This window comes from Solea solea, chromosome 8 (assembly GCF_958295425.1).
Source record: "Solea solea chromosome 8, fSolSol10.1, whole genome shotgun sequence".
NCBI classification, from domain to species: domain Eukaryota; kingdom Metazoa; phylum Chordata; class Actinopteri; order Pleuronectiformes; family Soleidae; genus Solea; species Solea solea.
Genome location: NC_081141.1, coordinates 20,919,180 through 20,941,926, shown reverse-complemented (window position 1 = coordinate 20,941,926; position 22,747 = coordinate 20,919,180). Strand labels below are relative to the sequence as shown.

General features: G+C 42.6%; 1 protein-coding gene across 3 annotated transcripts in view; it reads left to right on the top strand.

Annotated features, from left to right (window-relative positions):
* emid1 (EMI domain containing 1) overlaps positions 1 to 22,747 on the top strand; it is a 66,696-nt gene that overhangs the window by 7,202 nt on the left and 36,747 nt on the right. For all 3 annotated transcript variants that reach the window (XM_058635336.1, XM_058635337.1, XM_058635335.1), the window contains exons 2-3: positions 2,688 to 2,801; positions 3,918 to 4,021. In XM_058635336.1, the coding sequence (XP_058491319.1) occupies positions 2,688 to 2,801; positions 3,918 to 4,021 (218 nt within the window). The remainder of the gene's footprint in view (positions 1 to 2,687; positions 2,802 to 3,917; positions 4,022 to 22,747) is intronic.

The window sequence follows — 22,747 nt, the reverse complement described above, 5'->3', positions numbered from 1 at the left end:
GTGGTTGGCATTTCCTCTGTGGTAATTACATAAGTGCAAGGCAAAGAGAGAGGGGAAGACCATAAAACTCAATCCCACCACTTCCCACCCTGTACCCCCCAGTGACGATCTGAGCTGTTCCCAGGTGAAACCTCCACCTCCTCAGCCTGGGAAAGTCAGATGTTTATCTGTTGGTTCTGGAGGGTAAGTGGTGGGGAGGAGTTAAGGGTTAGTCTCTCCCCCCCCCCCCCCCCCCCCACTTCCCTCCTCCCCAGCTCTACCTAACCACAGCTCCTTCAATGTTTGAAAATTCACCCATGGTTAGAGTCAATCTTCTTGGACAAGGGAAAGCATAGATTCATACATTTGTGGAGGCCTGTCTTTTAAAAGCACGTGTGGCAGATTGATTACTTACTCGCGTATCATGAAAAGTCTGAGTAATTCCAGTTTTGTCTTACTTCTGCACACTTCCTTTTTACTCCTTTTTCCCTTATCAATGGATCATCAATTCATGAATCTGTTCTGTTGGATCAATCGATTTGTTTTTTTTGGTCCATGAAAGTTCCGAGAATGGATTGGTGTTTCCAAAAACCTCAAAATGATGACGTTCTCTAATGTCTTGTTTAGTCCAAATAATTAAAATAATTTCAGTTTCCTAGCGAATAAGCCAGAAAATATTCATATTTAAGAGGATTTATCTTATTTATTTATCAAATCAGTTGGTAATGACTGGTTTATTGTTCCAACCCTAACGACAGCTACATCCTGTCCTCGTCTTTGTGTGCTGCTTTTCCCCACACATGACATTGACTGGTTTAAAAATAGTCTTCCTCTTGGAAAATAACTACAATTTCAGCATTTTTTCATGCATTTTTCCCCTAATTTCAATTGTTTCCTACTCTTCTCTCCCCAATGTGCTATTTAGCTAATTTTTACTTTATGGTTCTCACACTGAAAATGAACTGAGCAATCTCAGTTTCACCTTGTTGTCATTTCCGTAACAGAAATCCTTGCTCTTACCTTCCACCATTGTTGTTTCTTATTAATAGTTCTTTGTGAAATCAAATAAACAGCTACAGAAGAGAAAATCTGCTTCCAGTTTAAAATGACACACACACACACGCCCAGTGTATACCTGAACTGTCATGTGATACACTGCATGTCTTCAGGTGTCTTTTATGGACGTAGATTACTTCTGACAATGGACAAAGATTGTTTTTGTTTAAAAACTGTAGTGTAGTATGGGATGTAGCTCAAGACCACCTCTTTAGGTCAGTGCACATTTGGGTTCTTTGGTCAGGAACGTGGCCTTGGATTGGACTCCAATCTGCTGTGATAGTTCATGAAAAAAAAAAAGAAGTTTCTTTTCATTTTTAACTTCTTATGGCAGGGAAACCTTTGTGAAAATAGCTGCAGTAAGTAGTGCGCAGTCATTCCTCACAGGCTCAGGTCTGTGTGTGTGTGTGCGGCGACCACAACATATGGAGGTTGTTAACGTGAGGTGGGTCGCTGCTGCCTCGCATCCTCCGCCTTTGGCGGTTTCCTTTACTGTAAACTGTCTCTCACACACACAAACATATGGTCTCGCATATTGACAAACAGTCTTTGGTGGGAGCACTGTCCCACGCTTACAAACACATTGGCAGCAGAACACACAGAGCAGTTCTGTGCTTCAGGCCACACAAGCCTCCTTTGAGGTTTCACATTAGGGCCTCATGTCGATACGTCTATTGATTGTGTAAACACAGGCTAAAGTAATTGCTCTTCTTGTTTCTCTCTCAGCTATCGCCATACTTATACTTATTACTGTTATCAAAATAAAAGTGAGAGAGTAAATATTAAAGCCCTTCAGGGTTTTCATGATTTGATAAGTGGGGGGGGGGATTAAATAAAACCAGCCTCTTACGCTAAATGTTTTCCCTCCGTACACATATGTGCTCCTGATAGAGGGATGTGAGGATTAAACAAACCGGTAAGCTTTCAGTCTCCTCTAATGAAACACTGTTGGCCTAATAGTTGCACAGATGTGTTTCACTGAGGAGAAAAATACTTTTTAATTTTGCTTCAAGGAGGTCACAGAGAGACATGTGGACTCTGTCTGATCATATCCTCACAGTAACATCCTGAACTCTGATCTTTACATGAAAAAGCCACTTTTTTAACAGCCTCAAGTGAATCCTCGTAATGTCTTGCACATTACATAGTCAGTGGACTTATGACCCGAACGTTAACCTGTGCTAAAAAACTCTAATTTCCCCGTGAGACCTTGTTTTCCTCCTCCTCACCCTCTCTGGGGAGACTTTGCCTCCTCTGAGAGACAAATGCAAACGGATGTGTATTGACAGAGGAGAGGCTGCAGTGTAAATGCAGCCCACAATGCAGCGCTGCAAATCTCGTGCCTGATAAAAACTGTGTAAACACCATAAAGAAGTTTCAAAACAAAAGGGTTGGGAAAGAGAGGGAAAGAATCAAAACGGTGTATTGAATTTGACTGCACGGCTAATTTAATTTTACGAGTGTGCTATAGTGTGAGTGCACTTGTCTGAAGGTGTTTTTAGAACATACACGGTTCACCCCTCATGTTATTTACCTTTGAAAATGGGATTTGTCTACATTGTCTAAGAATAACACATGGACGCAGCCCTGCTGCTGTTTTATTCTTGACTCTGCATTTCTGAGTTTCGCTCTTCCCCCCCCCCCTTCCTCAGGAACTGGTGTCCTCATACGGTCACAAAGACGGTGACGTGCCAGGTGCAGAACGGGACAGTTCTCCAGAGAGTCTACCAGACATGCCGCTGGCCACAGGGATGTACGGGAGGGAGGTGAGCAAGCCAAGGAACATAAGCACTCATGCTGCTGCTGCTGTAACTCTGAGATATGAACACTTGAAACAGCAGAAGCCACGTTGATTATATTTAGTTATCATGTGTAATCAGATTAAAGAAACATGTTAAATTGACGATGCTACCAGCTGCAAACTCTGTTTAGGTTTTGGTTTTGGTGTTTTGGTTTTGTTGTGCCATCCACCGTCACCCACCCACTGATGTAGCTCATAGCGTTTCAATGTCAGAGCAGTGTGAGTCAAAGAAAGCCAGCTAAAGTTTTTTGGGGTTGTAAATGCTGAATGTTACCAGACTTAAAAAGCCTCACCACAGCTCTCAAAAACGTCCTCTCATCATGTAACCAAATAGGTTCAGTGCGTTTGCATGCATGTTAAAAGTCTGATTTTAGTCAGACTAAGACAGTAGTTAATTTTTCTGAGTAAACATCGAGCTATTGTTAGTTGGACTAACCTACTTAGACATTTCGATGACCTGGAAGTAGAAGAAGACGATGTATAATCTGCAGTTCTGTTGCTGGAAAAGGACAAACAACATGATGGCGTCTGCGAGAGTGACAGCTGTGGAAAAGACCCACTTTGGACCGACGAAGAGACGACCTTCATGCTTCGGCAGCTGAAGGAACTAAATATTCCATGTTTGTTTATCTGTGACATAAAAGGTCAACAAGAAACTGAATACTCAATAACAGAGAGATTACAAAGAGATACAGCGCTACCTGTGGAGGAAGAGTCAGACATAATATGGTCAATAAATCGAATTGTGTATTGTTTTCTTTGTGTTTTAAACGTCAAAGGTTGCTGTTGCACATAGTTTACATACTGTTTATCCACACAAGAAATTATATTCTGTGCAAGTAATTTTTTTGAACTTTTATAGGTATAATTCCATTGCAGAAACCCAAATTGATTTTCCTTGTCCTGTGGCTAACATGGTTTTCTCTGTGCTCCACTGTGCTGCCTTCAGTTCGTGCCATGTTTTCTTGTCATTTTGTTATTGTAGTGTATTTACAGTTAAAATGAGTCAGAAAAACAAATGACTTCATCTTTTACTGTGGGTTTTTGACCTCTTCTTTCTTTTTTTCCCTTTTTTTTGCAGCTATAAGACAGTTGTTAGGCCCTCCTACAAAGTGGTGTACCGCACAGTGACCTCGCTGGAATGGAAATGCTGTCCAGGTTTCAGTGGTGCTGCCTGTGAAGAAGGTAAGTCTAGAGATACAGCCATCTGTGAGCAAGAAACAATCCTTCTGTTCACTCTCTTTTTTTCTACTGTACCTGTGAGTGTGTCTCCTATTTTTTGTCATTTTTACATTTCCAGCCTTATTCACTCAGCTCTGTTTTGCCTTCGTAACACACATGTACCAGTCATACTCATAAACAGGAGTGATTTCCATTAGGGCTTACATAATAAGGCTGCTTCTTTCTTCAGAACAAAGTTTAGAAATGAGATCCTTCAGCGTTTTCGGGGTGAGTCATAATACTACCTCCACTTTAGTAATCAGTTTTATTGTGTTCACTCTCAGAGTCAATGTTAGGATTGATTCTTTTGTGTGGTTTGGAGTTTTATGGTCCAGTAGTTGGAACCGAGTTGTTCTCCTCCTGTTTTAGTGCCATGCTAGCTCTGCTGTTTCCATTTTTCATCTACAGTAGCTGCCCTGCCACACACACATGTACGCACACACACACTTGCAGTGTATAATGACTTCCCCTGGCGCTGGCCCCTGTGTCTCAGCAGTCTGGGGAGAAGGGTGGAGCGTTGCTGTTTATGCCGGGACCCAGGACTTGACTGGGTGTAACGTAAATCAATGGGCTTTGTGACACAAAGGACAATAAATATTTACAGTGGTTAAAGTGGTCACTTTTTATGGTGCTGAAAGCAGTGGCTGTTTTTCCTCTTTTACGTCCTCCCTCCCAGGTGAATTAAGAACAAGGAAGCCCCCCCCCCCCCCCAAACCGGGTCAGTTTGAATAAAACCAGACTTATAAAATATATGAACTGACTGAAATTTTACTGGATTATATATCTCAATGTAGGACTAACATGAGTCAAATTACTACATGCATGTGTATGCTCAATCTGACCCAAGCTGGCCTTGTCCACAGGATGGTGCGCTAACACACTTCAGGCTTGTATCCTGGGACAATGACAGTAGTCAAATTAAACAGCGCAGTCCAGCTACAACTGTAGCTCGACTTAATTATCCGTGGAAAAGTGCTGTGGTCTGCAGACCTGCAGAAACCTCTCTGACGTGTTCACACACAGAACTCATCACAACTGCATGAATATGATGCTTGTTTTAGACCTTCACCACGCTCAAAGTCAAGGAACACAGTCACAGTCAGACAAACCAGACTTAATTTAACAAAGAACTACACACAGTAGAACCGGGGAGGAAATTATCCAATTAAGTTGTTGCTGGAGGAGACTCCCCTCTGGCTGTCATGATGGCAGGGGGGCTGTCGAGCCGACAGGGATGCTAGGATTAGCTGCCTCTCTAAGCGCCGTTCCGGGTGGCTCAGATCACAGACGGCACTGAGTGGAAGTGACAGCTCCTATTCACATGGGCCTTTACTCTGCGGCACCATGGATGCTATCCAGAGCCACCGGCGCTTTGTTCTGCTCCTGCCGCGTGAACAGAACCTCTTGCCAGCACAGAACCTGATATCCCGCTGCTGTCTGCCTCACTCATCACTTTAACAAGAAATAAAAGCTTGCCACATAATGGTGCAGCAGAGTCGGGATTGTGCTGTTCTAGTATTGCAAAGTGAAGCTAAAGCTGCATTTGCAGTTCAGTGGGTGCAAGTTTCAAATCCACAGGCTCAGTACCTGTGTGCGGGGCTCCATTTGCAAATCTCCACACATTTTTTCTGTGGATTTTCAGCCAACTGTATGCACTTGTTTGACCTGAAGTAAAGCAGGCCATTATCTGAGTGCACTTCAAAAATCTACTGTCTTGATTTGTCATTCCCAGAGATAATCAGAGATTATTTGGGACTATTTCCAGCCTTTTAATTTAAGATTTATTAAATAATTAGTGGTTTATCTTCTCAAAATGGCAGTAAAAATAGAAATGTTACATCATGCTCACATTTTCTGTTAGGTTAGTGGCAAATGTTTGTCATTGTTAAAAATGTGGTCCCCATACAAAAAGTTTAGGAAACGCTTTTTTCAAGCAAATTGCCCTCAGACTGGGTTTGGTCATATACCTTCACTCCCGCCATCCCTCTCCTTCTGCTTGTCTGTGTTTCACAGACTGTGGAAAATGTGTATGATCTGTTCATTAACTTATGCTGCTCAGATTTTACTTCCTCTGTTCTCTCACCAGATTACCTCAAAAACCCCAGGTCATGTCTGACTCCCAAGGCCAGTCTGTTTTACAGCAGGTCTCAATAACATCTATATCAGCAGGACTCTGAGGCTCAGGCTGCTTTAAGGTGTGTGTGAGAGGAGAGGAAGTGAGTTATAAGCTGTGAGCACAGTTCCTGAAGCGGTTGTTTTTCGAAACGGAGATGAGAGAGTTGTTTTCTCTCGTGGTCCTTCCATTCTCACCCCCACTGCCTGCCAGCAAACAGGTTAACATCCATAAATCAACAGGTCCAGTGAAGCTGCAGTGTGTAACTTTTAGTTTTTAATGTTATTATTCTTCCTTTGTTCTGTCTTCTTTAACAGAAACGATGTAACATTATTTGTATTCTATTTCAAGAAAATTGACTGAGGGAGTTTATACAGTAGCAGTGCAAAGGTGGGCGGGTTTTTTGAGCAGTAGAATCACACTTTTGTTTGGCTCTTCTTTGTGTTTTCAGCTATAATCCAGGCTGTTTGCACCCGTCTTGCTTTACTAGAGCAATGTTGCTGTTGCCTTCATCTGTCTTGACACAAAATGAATCACTTCCTGTGTGCAGCTCAGCAATATTGCCAGGCGACACTGCACGTAAACACCACTATACCGAGAGATTAATCAGCATTGAGTGAACTCATTTGACAACGGCTTTGAATGTCTTCAGACATTTGTTTATGTTTAAAAGTCACAGACTACAGTTTTTGAGATAATGTGTCCCTGTTTAGTTTTTGGATTATGCGTTTCCGAGGCCAAATCGGCACAGAGCAGCTGTAAATGAGACAGCATTATGGGGAGAGATCACGCCATTCTGTCATCCAGTCACACACACGAGCCTGTGAGGAGTTCTGGCCTCTCATCATCAAACTGAGGACTTCAAAAGCAAAACATTACATCACACCCAGGCTGATAAACAAACTCAGTCCATCGCAGTCCAAGCGAGTAAGATAACACTGCATCAGTCAGGGAGCCTTCACATTCGCTCTCATTCTGGCTGGAATTCCAGGCCAATGGTGTAATTACTGTGTCCTAATTGTTTTCTATGAGGTTTGGGAGATATTGTCTTACTCCTGGACCTGGAATACAGTGGTCTTTATCTCTGATTGAGCTTGAGAAAAAATAGGCTAAGTATTTGCAGATGTAGACACTTTCATTGCCTGCCAAAAACAGGGATTTAATGTATGCTCGGTTAGTGTTGGCAATCCAAGTCATAAATGCTTGTTTTCAGAGGGGATATCCCAACTTGTACACAAATATTGAAAATTATACCTCATTTCGAGGTAATTGTGGGACTTGAGAATATCAAATGTAATGGATAGGAGAATGATTATTAAATTAGAACTGACTCTCAAGGACTTTTGTCTGTCTCCTTTGGGCTGCATCAGCATCCAAATGCATTCATTCATTCATAGTCTACTGCTTAATCCTCCACATGAGGGTTGAGGGAAGCTGGATCCATAGGGCGAGTTCACCCTTGACAAGTCGTCAGTCCATTGCAGGACCAATTCACTCTCAGTGTAAGACAGTGTGACCCCATCTAAATACAGTACAAAAATAAAAATCATTAGCACTTTTCCCTCCATCTTGCTAATTTGACAGCATCCTAAATGTGTGAGGACGACACTAAGAGACAGTTGACCCTGATTTGCTTTGATTTGAGGAATCAAAGGCTCTTATTTGAGGAGAGAACTTGAAAGAACTGTGGCTGCAGCTTATCAGGGGAGAGGGAGCGGGCGCCGTGCAGCAAAACACATGGAGGAGCGTAGACTTGAATTAGCATGGCTGTCAAAACTCTGCTGCGGGGGTCCCCATCAAGGCGTATTTCACAGCCAAGCGGAGGCTGCGGTCTTTTGGGCTGCAATTACGATATGGCTGGAAGGCAGAGGCGCGCTGTCTGTAATAAGCCGCAGAAATGTAATCTGTGTTTTCACAGCTCAGTGCAGCTTATCACAGGGCTACACGCTAAACCCCACGCTTTAAACATCAGTCAGCTGCAGCTTGCCATTAGCAAGGGAAGAGTGGGAGTGCGTGGACGTCGGTACGTGTGTGTACGACTGCCAGGATGAATCCGTAGGTGGGACAGTGAGGTGTTGAGGATTTGTACAGTGAGGGATGCAGCTGTTCACTGTGATTAGCTGCTCTATAGTGGCTGCAGGCGTGTGAGTGGAGGGACCCCATCCTGAGGTCGTAGAGGATGCAGCAGAACAAAGGCAGGTCACCTCAACTCCCACTCCTGTGAGACCACACCGAGCAGAACTGTACGGGTCGTTACACTGAAAACCTTTAAAGATGCAGTGCGGACTTTTGTCGTCATTGACGTTATTACTCTGCCTCTGTTTGGGTTTCGTGAACTATGTGTATGCTGTGTCCTTTATTTGATAACATGCTCTGTCAACCCAGTTTTATCAGATTTGACTGAGGGATAATCAGGGATAAGCTGTGTTTAGCTTCGAGTGGTCATCAAGACTTAAAAGCGCTATATAAATACAAACCTTCACCTTTTCATGGACACTTCTTTGTGTTTTCGATCCTGTCTCACTTTACATGAGCAATTTTGACGTTGCCTTCATTGGTCTTGACACAAAATGAATAACTTCCTGTGTGCAGCGTGGGAATGTCGCCCAGCAACAGGATTCCAAACACCGCCTTAAATACAGAGTGATAGACTAAATGGACTTATTTCACAATAGTTTGACTGAGATGGATGTTTATTTATGTTTACATTATGTACTACGTCATTAAATTCAGCCCACCTTCTTTTCTTTTCTTTAGGGCACGTTTCAAACACATTCCTGTGTTTGCATTAGTGTTAAATATGCCCGTTTCTCTTCATTCTCAAAGAGCAGATTAGGTGCAGCTGCTCTCGCCCCCACAGTCTGAGTATTTATGCATTGACATGAAGCGAGCTACAGTGACACAGAGATTACATACATGCAGGCCAGAAGGCCAGAGCAGCTGATATTCATGGACAAACACTGAGCCCAAATTGGAAGCAGCTGAAGTTCAGGAGAACTGGGTTTAGTGCCCCTGATGGGATTAGACACCGGAGCATCCAGCCCTTTAAGATCATGCTGCTCCTCTCAGGGGAGCTGTCATAATAGACATTAATTAACAAATGACACCACCATAGAAAATACAGGCAAACCCAACTACATTTGGAAGAAAGATTTTTTCTTCTTCTTATGTGAGTGTGTGCTGGAATGTGCTTCACGGTTTTGAAGAATCCACAAATTGGACTTCATAGAGGCCTTTAGGCATTTCAATTGGAATGTATAGTAATAATTATGATAATATTATTATGGCATTATTTTTGAAATGTTCCATGCAAACCACATGCTCAGCATGCACCCGCACACTATGCAGGCTGTGGAATAAAACATGATTGAGTATTATAATTATAACTCTCAACGCCTTCATGTTTTATATTCATCTATATTTAGAGGCCAAAGGCAAGAGGCAGTCACGGCATTTGTGGAATATCATTTCCTGCAGATCCAGTTGACTTGGATTTACATGAGACATGATTATAAATGTAGTTTTATTATAAGAACAACTTTATCCGTGTGATATAACGTCCATACGTGAAGAACCACAATGTGGCTCATGCTTCACGCTCCATTTCTTGACCTGCATCTCTGCACTATTTAGTCTGCGCCTGAATCTGAAATAAATAACTTCAAGAAGCACTGATGCATAGTTCTTTCATACATGCTTAGCCTTGAATTTGAGTTAAGTTTTATGTATCTGGCTCCAGGACTGGAAATGCCTCTTCTGCTTCCTGATTTATTTATTATTTCTCAAAAGCTCCCCCGGGAGTGCATTGAAAACTATTTTTCCTGCAGTCAGAAAGAAATCAAGTGTGCTGAGTCAGCGGTGCAAAACAACTTTTAGGGGATGAAAATAGACACACACACACCCACGCCGTGGCAGCCGGAGTATTCTTCCGTCCCCAATAAAGCAGAGGTATTTCCCCTTCACCCAGTGGTGGACTAAGTGGACAAGTGTGCTTTGAGTGCGTGACCCACAGCCAGGCAGGCGTTTTACAGCCTGACATGCCGCGTAATCAGGAGCAGAGAGAAGACAGACGGCGGTAACAGCGCTTTTATCATGTACAGAGATAAAGAGGAACCTTTAAAGTCCTGACCTCTTTTAAATCCTCCTCGCTCGTCGAGGTGTGGGCTCTATCTTCCATCTCTCATCTCAACAGCTGAAGTCATTAAAGCTGCATTAACCCTCCTGCTCCCTGTCCTTCAACATACTGTAGTGTATCACCACCTCTCTGCTCGCAGGTATAGACAAGCGTGAAAAAGCTGCCGTAGAGTACAAGACACGGTGCTACTGTCTTTAGGTTTAGCTCTGAGAAGGTAATGACGCATATGTGGTGTTTTGACGTCGGTGCGGAGACAGTCGCAGCATTGATGGTTCATTACTTGGTTCCATCCTGCTGTGATGACTTCACTGGACCCAGTTTCTGTCTGACATACACTGGGAAGTTTATATATGTCTTTCACTCATGTAGTTACCCATACACTTTTAATGTACATTAAATATGCACCAAAGTACTTGAAAAAGGTCCTGTGGCATAGGCTCCGTCTTGTCCCCTTGTTTTTTACCACATAATGAACCACATTTACAACATAATATGACAATGAAAACACTTGCTTTTACTGTAGGTTAGATATGCTTCTCTTACACTGTATCAGTCTGTGGTTCATGTACACTCCCAGTCGCCCTGATGATTGATTTAGCTGCTCATTTGTCTATGTTATTAGTTCATAAACATGTGAAATACCACATAAGAGAAGCTCAAGTGTTGTGGCGTCGTGGGTTGGGAAACCCTCCTCCACTCCCATGTACACTAAACCACAGGCAGACCACCACATCACAGAGATGTTGCTGTGGTGTGTTGTGGTGACATCATTTATGGCCTCACATATCACAGACCCTCCCCCCCCCCGTCTGGTTCAGTTTCCCAGTCATTAAACGTTGTATCTTCTGGACAGGGTGTAGAATTTAAACGTAATCTCTCCTGTCCTGACTTTTGAGCTCCACTTTGAGCGGGATTTTGCATATATTTCCATTTGCTCATGTGGTTGATACCATGCTTAGTGTGGACGAGGGGAGGGGTGCTAGTGGTTGTGATTAGTTCTGGACTGAAGACTGAGAGTGGAGAGGTTTGGATGAACTGTGTCAGGAGTAGGTCTAATTGGAGACATGCCTAGTTTGCACTGAGAGCTCAGACCTGACAGAGGAGCAGCCATTCCCCTTAAGGAGCCCATCTCCATGACCAAAGAGAAATTACCTCACTCCACTGGGTGGGAGAAGAAAGAGTCGAGGATAATGGAACTTGCCTCTGGAGATTAAATAATATGTAAAGCTGAAGCCATACACAGCTGGCACAGTGGGACTTAATTTGTCCTGTAGGCACAGATGAGGAGTACTGTAAAATAACCTGAGACTTTAAACACTTTTTGCTTGTTTTTGAGGTAGGAGAGTATTTCCCTCCCAAAAGGACTATGTAGTGTCATGCACTGTACGCCAAAGTTTTGTGCCAAAGTTCATGCTACATCCATCATTTAGCCCCATGAAGTATCTTCAATGAGCTCTAACCACAGTCTCCTGTATAGGCTACAGAATACAGGATTATAGCATGTAAGCTGAGCACTTTATAGTTTCACAAGCAATCAAAAGTTGTGCACAAATGGTCAACAATAGCCGTTTCACAAGATCTGAGCACAAGCGTAATTATATAGTGTAATTTCAGCGGCTTGCATTACATTTTTGACAACGTCAACGACAATATATGACATGCCTGAAACAGTCGTTGTGTTTTCATGCACAGTTAATCTGTGGTTGTAATCGGGCAACTGTTCTTGTCCCAGTATATAAACACTAGCGGGGAATTTATTGAAGGAAGTGTGTCAGACTCCACTTCACTAGGTGGCGATATATCCCCTTACAGTTTTATTAGTATTAGGTGGTTAGCAGTTTAGCTCATCAGTGCTAATTCTAAGCGACATTCCACAGCTTTCTAACATCCATAACTTCAAAGCAGGAGATTCTGGTTAGCGTTAATTTATCCCCAACTGCTTTTAACTAAACCTAAAGCATCACGTCCATCTTGCACTTGGGTTTTGAGCTTCCATTTTAAAATGTGCTTCATTTTGGTTCATGTCGAGGTGTATATTGAGGGGTTGCCAGTTCGAATCCTTCACCAGGTCTAGGGCTGGGGTACCCAATCCCTATTGCTCATTGTTAATTTGGACACTCTAAATTGACCCCAGTGGGTTGCGTCAACTGTTGTAAAGATCTCCGCCAAATCGTGTGCTATGGTGCCCCCTAGACAGAAGAAGGAGAAGCTAAAGGCAAAAAAAGAAAATGTATAGCATATTGATTTACTTGCATTCCCACATGTCACTATTACTCTTAAAGCTGATCTTTAGTGCTGCAGTTTTCCACAGAAAGTCTGTGTCGTGAATACAAGAGTTTACATTGCACTAATTGAACATTATGCATCATTAAGCACAGAGGTCGTATCTTTGATGTTCGTTATCGTCTATATACACTCACCAACACGCACACACACACAAACAAACTCGGGCGTGCTCATTCTGCAGTGCCCGTCAGACCATTTCAACATGGCACCACACTTACGTTTATCATCTTCTTGTTCATCTGGAGACATGCATCGCATTGACATCACCTCTGGGGCACAGACCTTAGAGAGTGTACAGGAAGTGCAGCATGCTTCACTGGTCCAGTCTGGTCGTGGCAGCGCTGGTGTGGCTGGTGAGGCAGTGTTGGGGGTTCAGAGCCAGAGAGGCCCAGCGAGGTGAGCTCATTAACAACAGGACGTACCCCTGAACCTCTAAACCCAGGCCTGCATTCCGTCCACTGCAGTGCCCCCTGGGACTCATCGGGGGTGGGGGTGTCGGTGGGGGTGGTAAGGGCTGTAACAGCCATGGTGTTGTGGTTGGACGCTCGCCACAGCCAAAGCTGAGCCGTGCATGATGACTCTCCCTCCACCTCACCCCCGCCTAAACAGGGACCATAAATACAATCCAGAGAGCGAGTGTCTGTGTGTTCCTGTTTCCTCAGGTGTTTATGGCTCTCTCACTCATTCATGCTGAGCTCACAGTCAGCCCAGGCCTGGCAGCAAACAAACATGGCACTAAAAACACCTGCTTTCACCAGGCACAAGCACATGTGAGACAGACAATAATGCATAAGCGCTCGCACCGAGAATGACCTGGGGTGGGACAGCAGAAAAACTGTGAGCTGAACTTGCTCTGTCGCTGTAATTAATGAACTTGATACAGGACACTCACACTCACTGTCTCTATCTCTCTATTTCCGCACACATTCCTCCTGCATATCAGTTGCATGTGTAACTTATGACAGACGGCCTGACAGGGCAGTAAATCACTCCTACTGTGCCATAGTTAAACCTATTTGCTCCGCCTCCTGCTACTGACTCTGGGTTGAGGGACAGAGGGTGATGTCATGGACCTTTTTATTTCTGTTGGCTGTCCTCCATGTCGTCTTCCTAAAGGGCTCTGTCCTGCCTTATGGAGTTCACATGTGGCCCCATGTCTGGTCAGCTTTGTGGAGACATGACGGCCGACAACCACAACCCAAGTTTTTTTCCTTTTTCTCCCTTTTTGTTTTTGCTGTAGTTTACTTAGACACACTCTCTGTGACGCCATGTAGAATATCCTGAGAGGTTTGTGTGCATAATTCAATTTCTTCTTCATTTCTGTTTGCGAGAACAAAAAAAATGTGGTTTTAATTGAGTCTGGCTGTACGTTGTCCTTGTATTTGTGTGTGTGTGTGTGTGTGTGTGTGTGCGTGTGTGTGTGTGTGTGCGTGCGTGTGCGTGTGCGTCTGCATGAGTTACAGGTAGAGAGAGACGTAGCAAAGTCAGGAGGAGGTCAGTGAATATCACTCATGCCGATGTAGTGTAGTTGTTGTTGTGTAAAGGGTTCTAGGCTGCCATATTTGGAGAATGAAAACACGTTTTTATGGCTGTAGTATTGTCAAAAAATGTTCAATGAGTGAGTGCTTCTGTCCCTTTCTGCTCCTTTTTTTCCAAGATAACGTTCACTTTCGATATCTGGCAGTTATTCAACCGTTTAGGAATTACGGTACTGGTGAATCTTGCCTGTGATTGGACGGTTGTTCCGCGGAAGTCCTGAGGGGCTGCCGTAATGGTGAGTATATGGGCACAAAAAGCTCTATTTCTCTGCTTTCCGGTATCCATCAATCCAATTGTCTTTTACCACTTGTAAAAGTGGGTGCTGTGCTAATCTCATCTGACATAGGGCGAAAGGCATGGTCACACCGTATACAGGTCACCAGTCCATAGTTTTAGAATTTTCTAGATATCACAAACAGTCTAGGAGTTACACTAATGAGAATGAAGTAAGTCACAGAAGGGTTAAAATGATTTCCCTCCTTGGATATCCTCCATTATTATATCCTATTTACAAAAGACCAGAAATTAGTTAGTGCATCTAATAAGAACCCTTTAATTTGACCGTGTAAACCTACCTACTTGAGTAAACAGAGCCCCGTTGAAGCAGAGATAATAAATCTGAGACCAGATGGATCTTGGACCCTGAGACAAAGTGGGGAATTACAGTTTGTGCTGAAAGTCCACACTCAACTCTCCCCTCCTTCAATCCCTGAGGCTCTCGCTCACAGAGAGGAGGGAGGGAGGGATGGATAACTGGTGAAAGGGTGGCACGGCTCCAGTGGGACACGTTTCTCTTTAAGTGTTGCCTGTATAGGAAAGACAACATGAGCGAGAATGAAAGGTTTTGTTGTCACAGGCTGACAATTGAGTAGAAAACTGTCGTTTTAAGGAAGACCACGGGAATATATCATGAGGGAGAGAGAAGTGTAAGGTTTTTTTTCAACTGGAAAGTAATGTTCATGTTACTGCTAAAAGGACAAAGAACAGACTGAAGTAATAATCGTGATGAGCATTGTTCATACTTTCTCTGTGAACCCTAACCACAGTGTTCTTTTGAAGTAATTTATCTTTTTGTAATGTAACGGAATGCTGGAAATAAAATTAGATTTGAGGCTCCTGTGTCTTTGTATGTTGACGCTCTCACGGTCCATGCACCGTTACCCCCTGGGTGTGGGTGGGTAGCCAGAGGGACGCCAAAAGGGTGAAAGGGCAGAGGATTGAGGGGTGCAGGGTTTGTGTATTTCAGCAGAATAATGGAAAGTATTGTTCCTTAAGTGGCAGCACTGTATCACAACTATCATAGGAAATTTCTTGACATAGTCGTTTGGCGTCAGGCTTGAATTTCAGAGACACCTCAGTGCCGCATGTTGTGAGCTGGTCATGCTAAGGCAGCACAATGTGTCCCTTTTAGCGCCTGAGTATCAGTAAATCAAAAGAGGATAATTGAGTGCAAATTGTGTTACGCTCTTTTTTTTTTTTCTTCTTCTTCTTTCATTTGTGGTGTAGCTGGCTTTTGTTCCCTGGTTTTCTCTCTGTCTACACTGTTGGGCTGAAAACTGGCCAACATGGGCGTCCTGCCAGAGATGTGGAGACTCTAGAGGTCATTATGAATGGAGTCTAAGCTGCGGACGACTACTTTCACTGTAGATGTCTTGTGTAATTGTGATGTGTGAGGCCTCACACACTCTGTGATACGCAGAGGGACAGGAAAGGGCACACTGGGAGATGAATTACAAACACTGCTCAGGATCAATCATCCATCAGAGCAGCCCTTCTCGCCAAGCTGGAATTCCTTTTCTCCTGGCTGCACCTGACCGTGCAGAAACCTTAGCCCGAGCTACCGCCACTTCACTTTTTTTGTCCAAAAGTGCAGCTGAGTTTGCTGGAACTTTTCAGGAGGTTCTCAGTCAAAAGAGGTTTGTAACGCGTCCCTCTTTACCTGGAAGGGCCTGACGGATCGATCAGAGAGATTTCTCTTTTTCTTAAAGCAGAACTATGCAGGAGTTTTGCTCTAATATAACAGCTTTGGAGTCATTGTGATGGTTAAATGGCTTGTTGGGAAATGCGGCACTACACACACTATAAGATCAAGGCAGGGATGGCATAATTTTAAGTATTCATCATGGCAGAGCCGACAGAAGTAGAAGCAGAGAAAACTGTTTACGGCGGAAGCAAGGAAGAGGAAACGACTGTCTGACACACACTAGTTTTTTTTCAAATAGCAACAGTGAGGATAAAGAGGTAGACAATGGATGGATGGATGTTTACGGTGGTGTCGTAAGATTATATACTCCGAAACTCTAGGGGGAGCTCCGTAAGGAAAAAGGTGAAAAACTACCACACGACCACTTTTATCCAACCTCAACCTCAGTGATGAGACCAACTGTACCAGAAAAAGAGTGAGACAGGGAAAAGAGTGGTTGATTTGTTGACAAAATTTACACACAAAAGTACAGAAAGTCAATCAATCAATATCTGCTTTATTGTCCCATAAGGAAACGTGCCTTGGACTCTGCTGTGCCTATGAATTTCCTAATAATGGAATAAAAACAATAAAAAACAATTGCAAACACACACAGGCTGTCAGTCACAATAAAATGCACATAAAAATTGTGTTTCCGCAGCAATTGTTAAAAACATCATAAAAACCGTTGCACAATCTCTACGGCCTCACAGGCAGCATTGTTTAAAAGGACAATTTTAAAAACGATTAAGTTTGTCTTTGAAGATGAAAACAGCTCAGTGTGCGTATGTCAAATTTACACAATCATCCCCCACAATGTTAAAACTAGTTATAGGTTTTTCTACAATAGCAAATACTTGTGTCGAGTACTTCTGTCTACACAGTTTTAAAGGGATAGTTCAGTTTGTTGAAGTCGGACTTCACAGAGCAGATACAGTAGATGGTGTGTGCCACCGTTTCCTTGAACCAGCCTGTAAAGACGTGTTTGGTACAGATGGATATGGAATAGTTTAGCATCTCCATAAGAAATATACCAAAATGACCAGTCCCAACCATTCCTTTCTTTGGTCTGTAGTTCAAATCTGCTAGTTCAAATGTCTTATTTTGTGACCTAGGTGTTTAAAATCTGTTGTTCTGATTTATTTATGTGACACAAACTTACCAAAGGAAGCAGCAGTAAAGCAGAACCTTGATGTTTTTTTTTTCGCCCAATCTTTTGTGGTTGGAGCCGCTCTAGCTCCACCCTGACCTAACTGTACCATTTTACTCTGATACCTCAAGGGAAGGGTATAAGAAAGGAACGGTTGGGGCTGGTTATTTTGGTGCTATTCCTAATGGAAACACAGAAATGGAAAGGGTGGTGTGTGCGTCAAAGGTGGTGTGTCAGTAGCTCAAAAAGGACACTTAAAGATGCTTAAAGAAATTAAGGATTGTTACCCTAATTTAACAGCTTCAGAGTCATTGTGACGGTTAAATGGCTTGTTGCGGGGAGATTGAGGGCTGTCTCCATTCAGAGTCAGGAGGTCTCGCAAAGATACAAAGAAACTTCCCTAACCCTAACCCACTATCCCTTAAATGTTTGGGCTGATTGATGTACTGTATCTGATCATATTACATGCATGTATTATCCATCCTACAATCAAGCCAGCGTTTATCAAAGAGCTGCTTTGCTTTTGAATAGAATTTCTAATGAAACAAAAAAGTGTCCATGTTCACAGTGAATGACATAATCTGGTACAGTTGGCTGTGTAGAGGGCGTGGGAAAGAAGACTTATCATTGTCCAAGGAAGGCTCTGCCATTTCAGAGGACCAGGTTTACACCATGGACCGAATACTTTTTTCCTCCCTGTCATAATATGAAGTGTTCATCGGAGATGTTTTATTTGATCCCGACTGTGCAAAAAAATCTGCCATGATTTGATTATTATCAGTGCGAGACCTCCCGTGGTTTTCAACGCTCATAAACTTCACAGAACACCTAAAAATATACTGACTTTGATTTCGTCTCATGTCACCACTGGGCTGATGTCATGTGTAATTGTGACACTTTTTTTTATAAACCTCTAAACTGAAGCACGTCTTTTGTAGTGGTCTTGTATAGTTTTTACGCAGATGGGTGAATAATGAAATTTTAAAGGATAATTGTGATTTTTTTTTTTTTACAACTTGGATAAGTAGTTTCTCAGTCCAAGGATGAAACAAAAATAGTCTCCTAATTTAGCTCAATTGTTCATTTACATGCACATGAGAGGAATAAGTAAAAATGTGAATCTAAATTAAATACATAAAAAAACATCTGACACAAGGAGAAAAGATATTATGGGAAAAAAACAATGAAATGTGTGGGAAGAACATAAAAAAACAAAACCATAAGGGCTTTTTGTGTGGCCCTGTAATGGAAGACATACTGTAGGAGTAAATTAAAACACAAAAATACATTAGAAGGCTGAAGAAAACATAAAGTAAAGGGATAAAAATGTCTTTTGTACTATTAATAGTGTTATGACATGATAAGTGAACCAAAAAGTAAATGATGACTTCTTAAATCACTCGTGGAATTTCTAATATTTGTTAAGGCAATAGTTCTCAACATTTTTATAACAAGGACAACCTGAGAAAATATTATTATATTGAGCTCTTGAAGTAAACGTTAATATACAGTGATGTAAATGTTATTTGTTTCATTTTCTATGCACTCCAGTCATAATTCCACTCACATCACATACCCTGGTATAAACAGTAGAACAGTATTTCTGATTTTCCACCAAGTACCAACAGAGGAAGCTTGCCTACCACTGGGGGTACACGCACCACAGTTTGAGAACCGTGGCTTTAAGATGGAAGGTTTTTGAGGAAAAGGTTGTTCTGAAAAATAAAAACAAGATATTTAATCTCAAAATTGCACAGGATGCGATAAGAGTAAAATACTGTTGCGGTTGCTTAATTTGCTGTCGTCTTTCATGTGTTGATGGGAAAAACCTAATCTCTCAGAAGTGACTTTTATGAATCAATTAAAACAGAATAAACAGAGGGTGGGTAAGAGGATTACGAGCTCATCAGAGGTGCCATTGGCGGTTTTGGTTGACGACTGCATGTTAAAATCCTTAATAAGCTGCCGCGCTCTGTACTTTTAACCTCTGTTTTCTACAGAGGAGGAGGAGACGGGTGAGCAAGCATTTGTTTTGCTCATAAACTCTCGTTCTCTCTGCGTCTTTGAGCGCCGCATTTATAATATACTGTACTTCGGACAGTTTTGGGCCCGGAGTCCGACAGTGGGACACATCCATCCGTTTTTTACTACGGCATTAAATGTCTGGAGGGATCGGGTCAGTCTCAGCCAAGACCTCCAGGTCTGTTCCAACGCACAACCAACACTGCCAGATATCAGCAGTGAAGAGGGGAGGACAGAGAGGATCCACACGCACACACGCAGGGGGAATGTGTTTAGTGAAGAAAGGCCAGATGTTTTATCTCAGTGTGTATGTGTCGGAGCGCTCCGCTCGCTCTGATGGAGGAGTGTTAATATCTGGAGCTCGGCGTGTTGCCACGACTGTTGTGACAAGGAATACTCTGATAAATTACACCACACTAACTGTGGTGGGGGGATGATTTAGACCTGAAAAGCCATAAAAGACAACTTCCTATATCAGTCGCTCGTTGATAGGCCTTAGTGCTCTCACTTGTGAGTCATTATCATCTGACACATGATTAGAAAACCTTTCCTTCACCTTCTCTGACGGTCTCTCCATGTGACAGCATTATGCGGTCATTACACCATTATACAGGAGCAAGGATTACATCATTACAAAGGTAGCAAAACTATGTCAACATAATCCACCTGAAACTAAAAACAGTTTCATAGGAGCCATTGATGGAAAGCTCTCCTTTTCACTGTCGAGTAAACGTTCCATAACAGTAATTAATAATATGGTAAGAACTGTGTGGTCTTTATCTCTCCCGCATCGTCCCTTCTCGTTTCCTCCATGCTATTACTTTGGTATGATGTAAGATTATCTCCTTATTTACACATGATTGCCATTGTTATTATTACCACAGTAGATATTGTCTCATAAATAAGATGGTATTACAAAACTATTACCGTGTTGTTACTCGACTCTAATGGAAAGGGTTACCACCAAATACAATACACAGAGAAGACAGGTTACGGTCAAAGGCGGCACATAAATTCATTCTGCTTTTTTAAAAGGATTTTGAATTGAATTTCCTAACCTCCGCCAACGAGGTTGTGTTATTGGCCATGTTTTTCTGTCTTTCTGTTTGCCTGTAACTCAAGAAGTAAAGGACACATTTGGATGACATTTTCGGGAGATGTAGGTCATGGCCCAGGGAAGTTCATTCAATTATTAGATTTTGGTGATGACACGGATCCGAATGCAGGATTTATCCAAATGTGTATTCACATTGAAGGAGACTGAACAGCCTTGGCAGAGGTTTGCACTTCCAGATCCCTTTCTCTAGTTTTAGCTCATGTTTCTGCCAATTGTTCCATTATGTTTGAAAGCAGCCATTAGCATCCAATGTCAGTCACCGTTATGATATGGTGCTTTTTCAAAAATCAGATTATCTTAAGACATAGATCAGTGAAACGCTGATCTGGACTTAAAAAGACATGAGAGCTTCTCTGGTATTTTTCCAAGAAGTAAGTGTAACTGTAGATGGTGTTGTTGTTTTCTGACTGCAACCAAACAATCTTATACTATCTGCAGCGATGCATTCAAAAACTTTCCCCACTTAAGAATCATGGCAGGCATGATAGGCTATACTGAGAGGCTTAAAATATAAAAATGCAATTGTAATGCCAAACATTACAATCCACAGTCTCTTGTTAAAGATTGGACGTAGTTTTCCGGTTTACCTTAGCTGTGTTTCCATCTTGGTACAGTTTGGTAGGGTTTGGAATGCTAAAGTCCTCAGTCAGGCTCATGTTTTGTCTGAGAACAGTACCTTTACTTGGTAGGTGGAGTGTGGGCTGTGCCCGATGGCCATGTAGCGTGACTTTGTACCTGTGCAACAACAACAAACAGCGACATCGAATGCGACACAACGGAGAGCAACAGTGCAACTTGTCTTTTTTTTCTGCTTGTAGCTGTTTGTCGCGCTCTCAACAAGACGTCAAGTTTTGTATGAGAATAATAATGGTTGGGGCCAGTTATTTTGGTACGCTTCCTAATTGAAACCTACCGAACTGAACCGTTCCACTCTGTGGAAACACGCCATTAGAATATGGAATAGCCATATGGAATAGCCACCAGGGGGCCAATTCCACTGGTTGGAAAAAGGAATTGGAAACATTAGCCTACTTTTTACTTTATCAATAATATCAGTGAGAGTTAATGGTCTCAGTTGCTTCTTTCAGCTCTTCAGAACATAATGTCAATTGTGTGAATTGTGTTCCCACAAGTGGAAAACCTTGACGCTGGTCAATGTGCAAATCTTGACGCTTCAAAATGGAAGTTGAGATTTTTATGGGTGACATCACGACTGGTTGCACTATGAATGAATTCAGTCAAATTTAGTCATTTTAGTCTTTCTCAAAACTTTTTCTCTCAACGTATGATCTGGTACGTGACCTGGAAACCACATTTTCGTATTTAATATTATTCTTAAATCTATTCTACTCTTATCTAATCTTCCAATCTACTGCTTGATAAATCTGTGCTAAAGGCAAAACCTGAGCTGTGGAAAATTCCGATTTGCCATTTCTTTGCTGCGTTCGTTTTATAGACCAAACAATTAGTCGCTTAATCAACCATGAAAAGTGATTATTTACCTTGGCCTTGGCTTTTTAAAGGTATAGCTCCTGAAAACACTGATTTGACTAAAGTGTCTACTGTAATGAAGTGCCTACTATAGAGTTCTTGAACTTATTTTTTTTTTTCTTTTTCCCCGATCAGCAGTTTCTTACAGTGAGGGAGTGCAGGAAACACAGTTGTAGAAAAACTTTGTGAATGCCAGCAGGGAGGAGTTTGAAGGGGAGTCTGTGTTCCTTTGTAATGCGGCTCTGAGATTAGGGCTACATCCACCACGTCACCCCCTGCTGGAGCCCCGTAGGGTCGGCCGACCCCTCACGACCTCAAACTGTGATCACACAGTCTGTTTTATTGGCTGACAGGAGCAACATGATTGATGGCCCGGCATTGTTAGCTTCTCGTTTCGGCCTGTTGTTTCTCTGTGCTGTAAATGCTGTGACGGCTCCTCTGCATTTTGATGTTTCCACACTCCTCTGATCCTGTAATCTGCTTCCACTCCCCCTTGCATGACAGCCTCTCCTCTGTGTGTGCTTGCTTTCATCCTTGTGTGAGTGTGTTCACACAGTCGACTCTGTCTGTGGGCATGTTGTGTTGAAGTACCTTTCAGAGATAAGACCCACATTCTGGTGTGACGGCAGCAGAGCAGAGGATGAGGGAGTAAAGACACTGGGAATAGAAGCGTTGCTTCTTCCTCCTTTTCTCTCCTCTCTTATCTTTGCTCCAACACTTTTCATCATCTCCTCTCTCTGAGCGATCTTCGGCAGAGGCAGTAAATTGCCGTGTGCCTACAAAACCGTGAGAGAGTTTTCTTGGTTCCTTGTTTGCAGTCTTTAGCTACAGAGAGACAGTGAGTGTCACATTAACACTGGAGCACTTCATCACC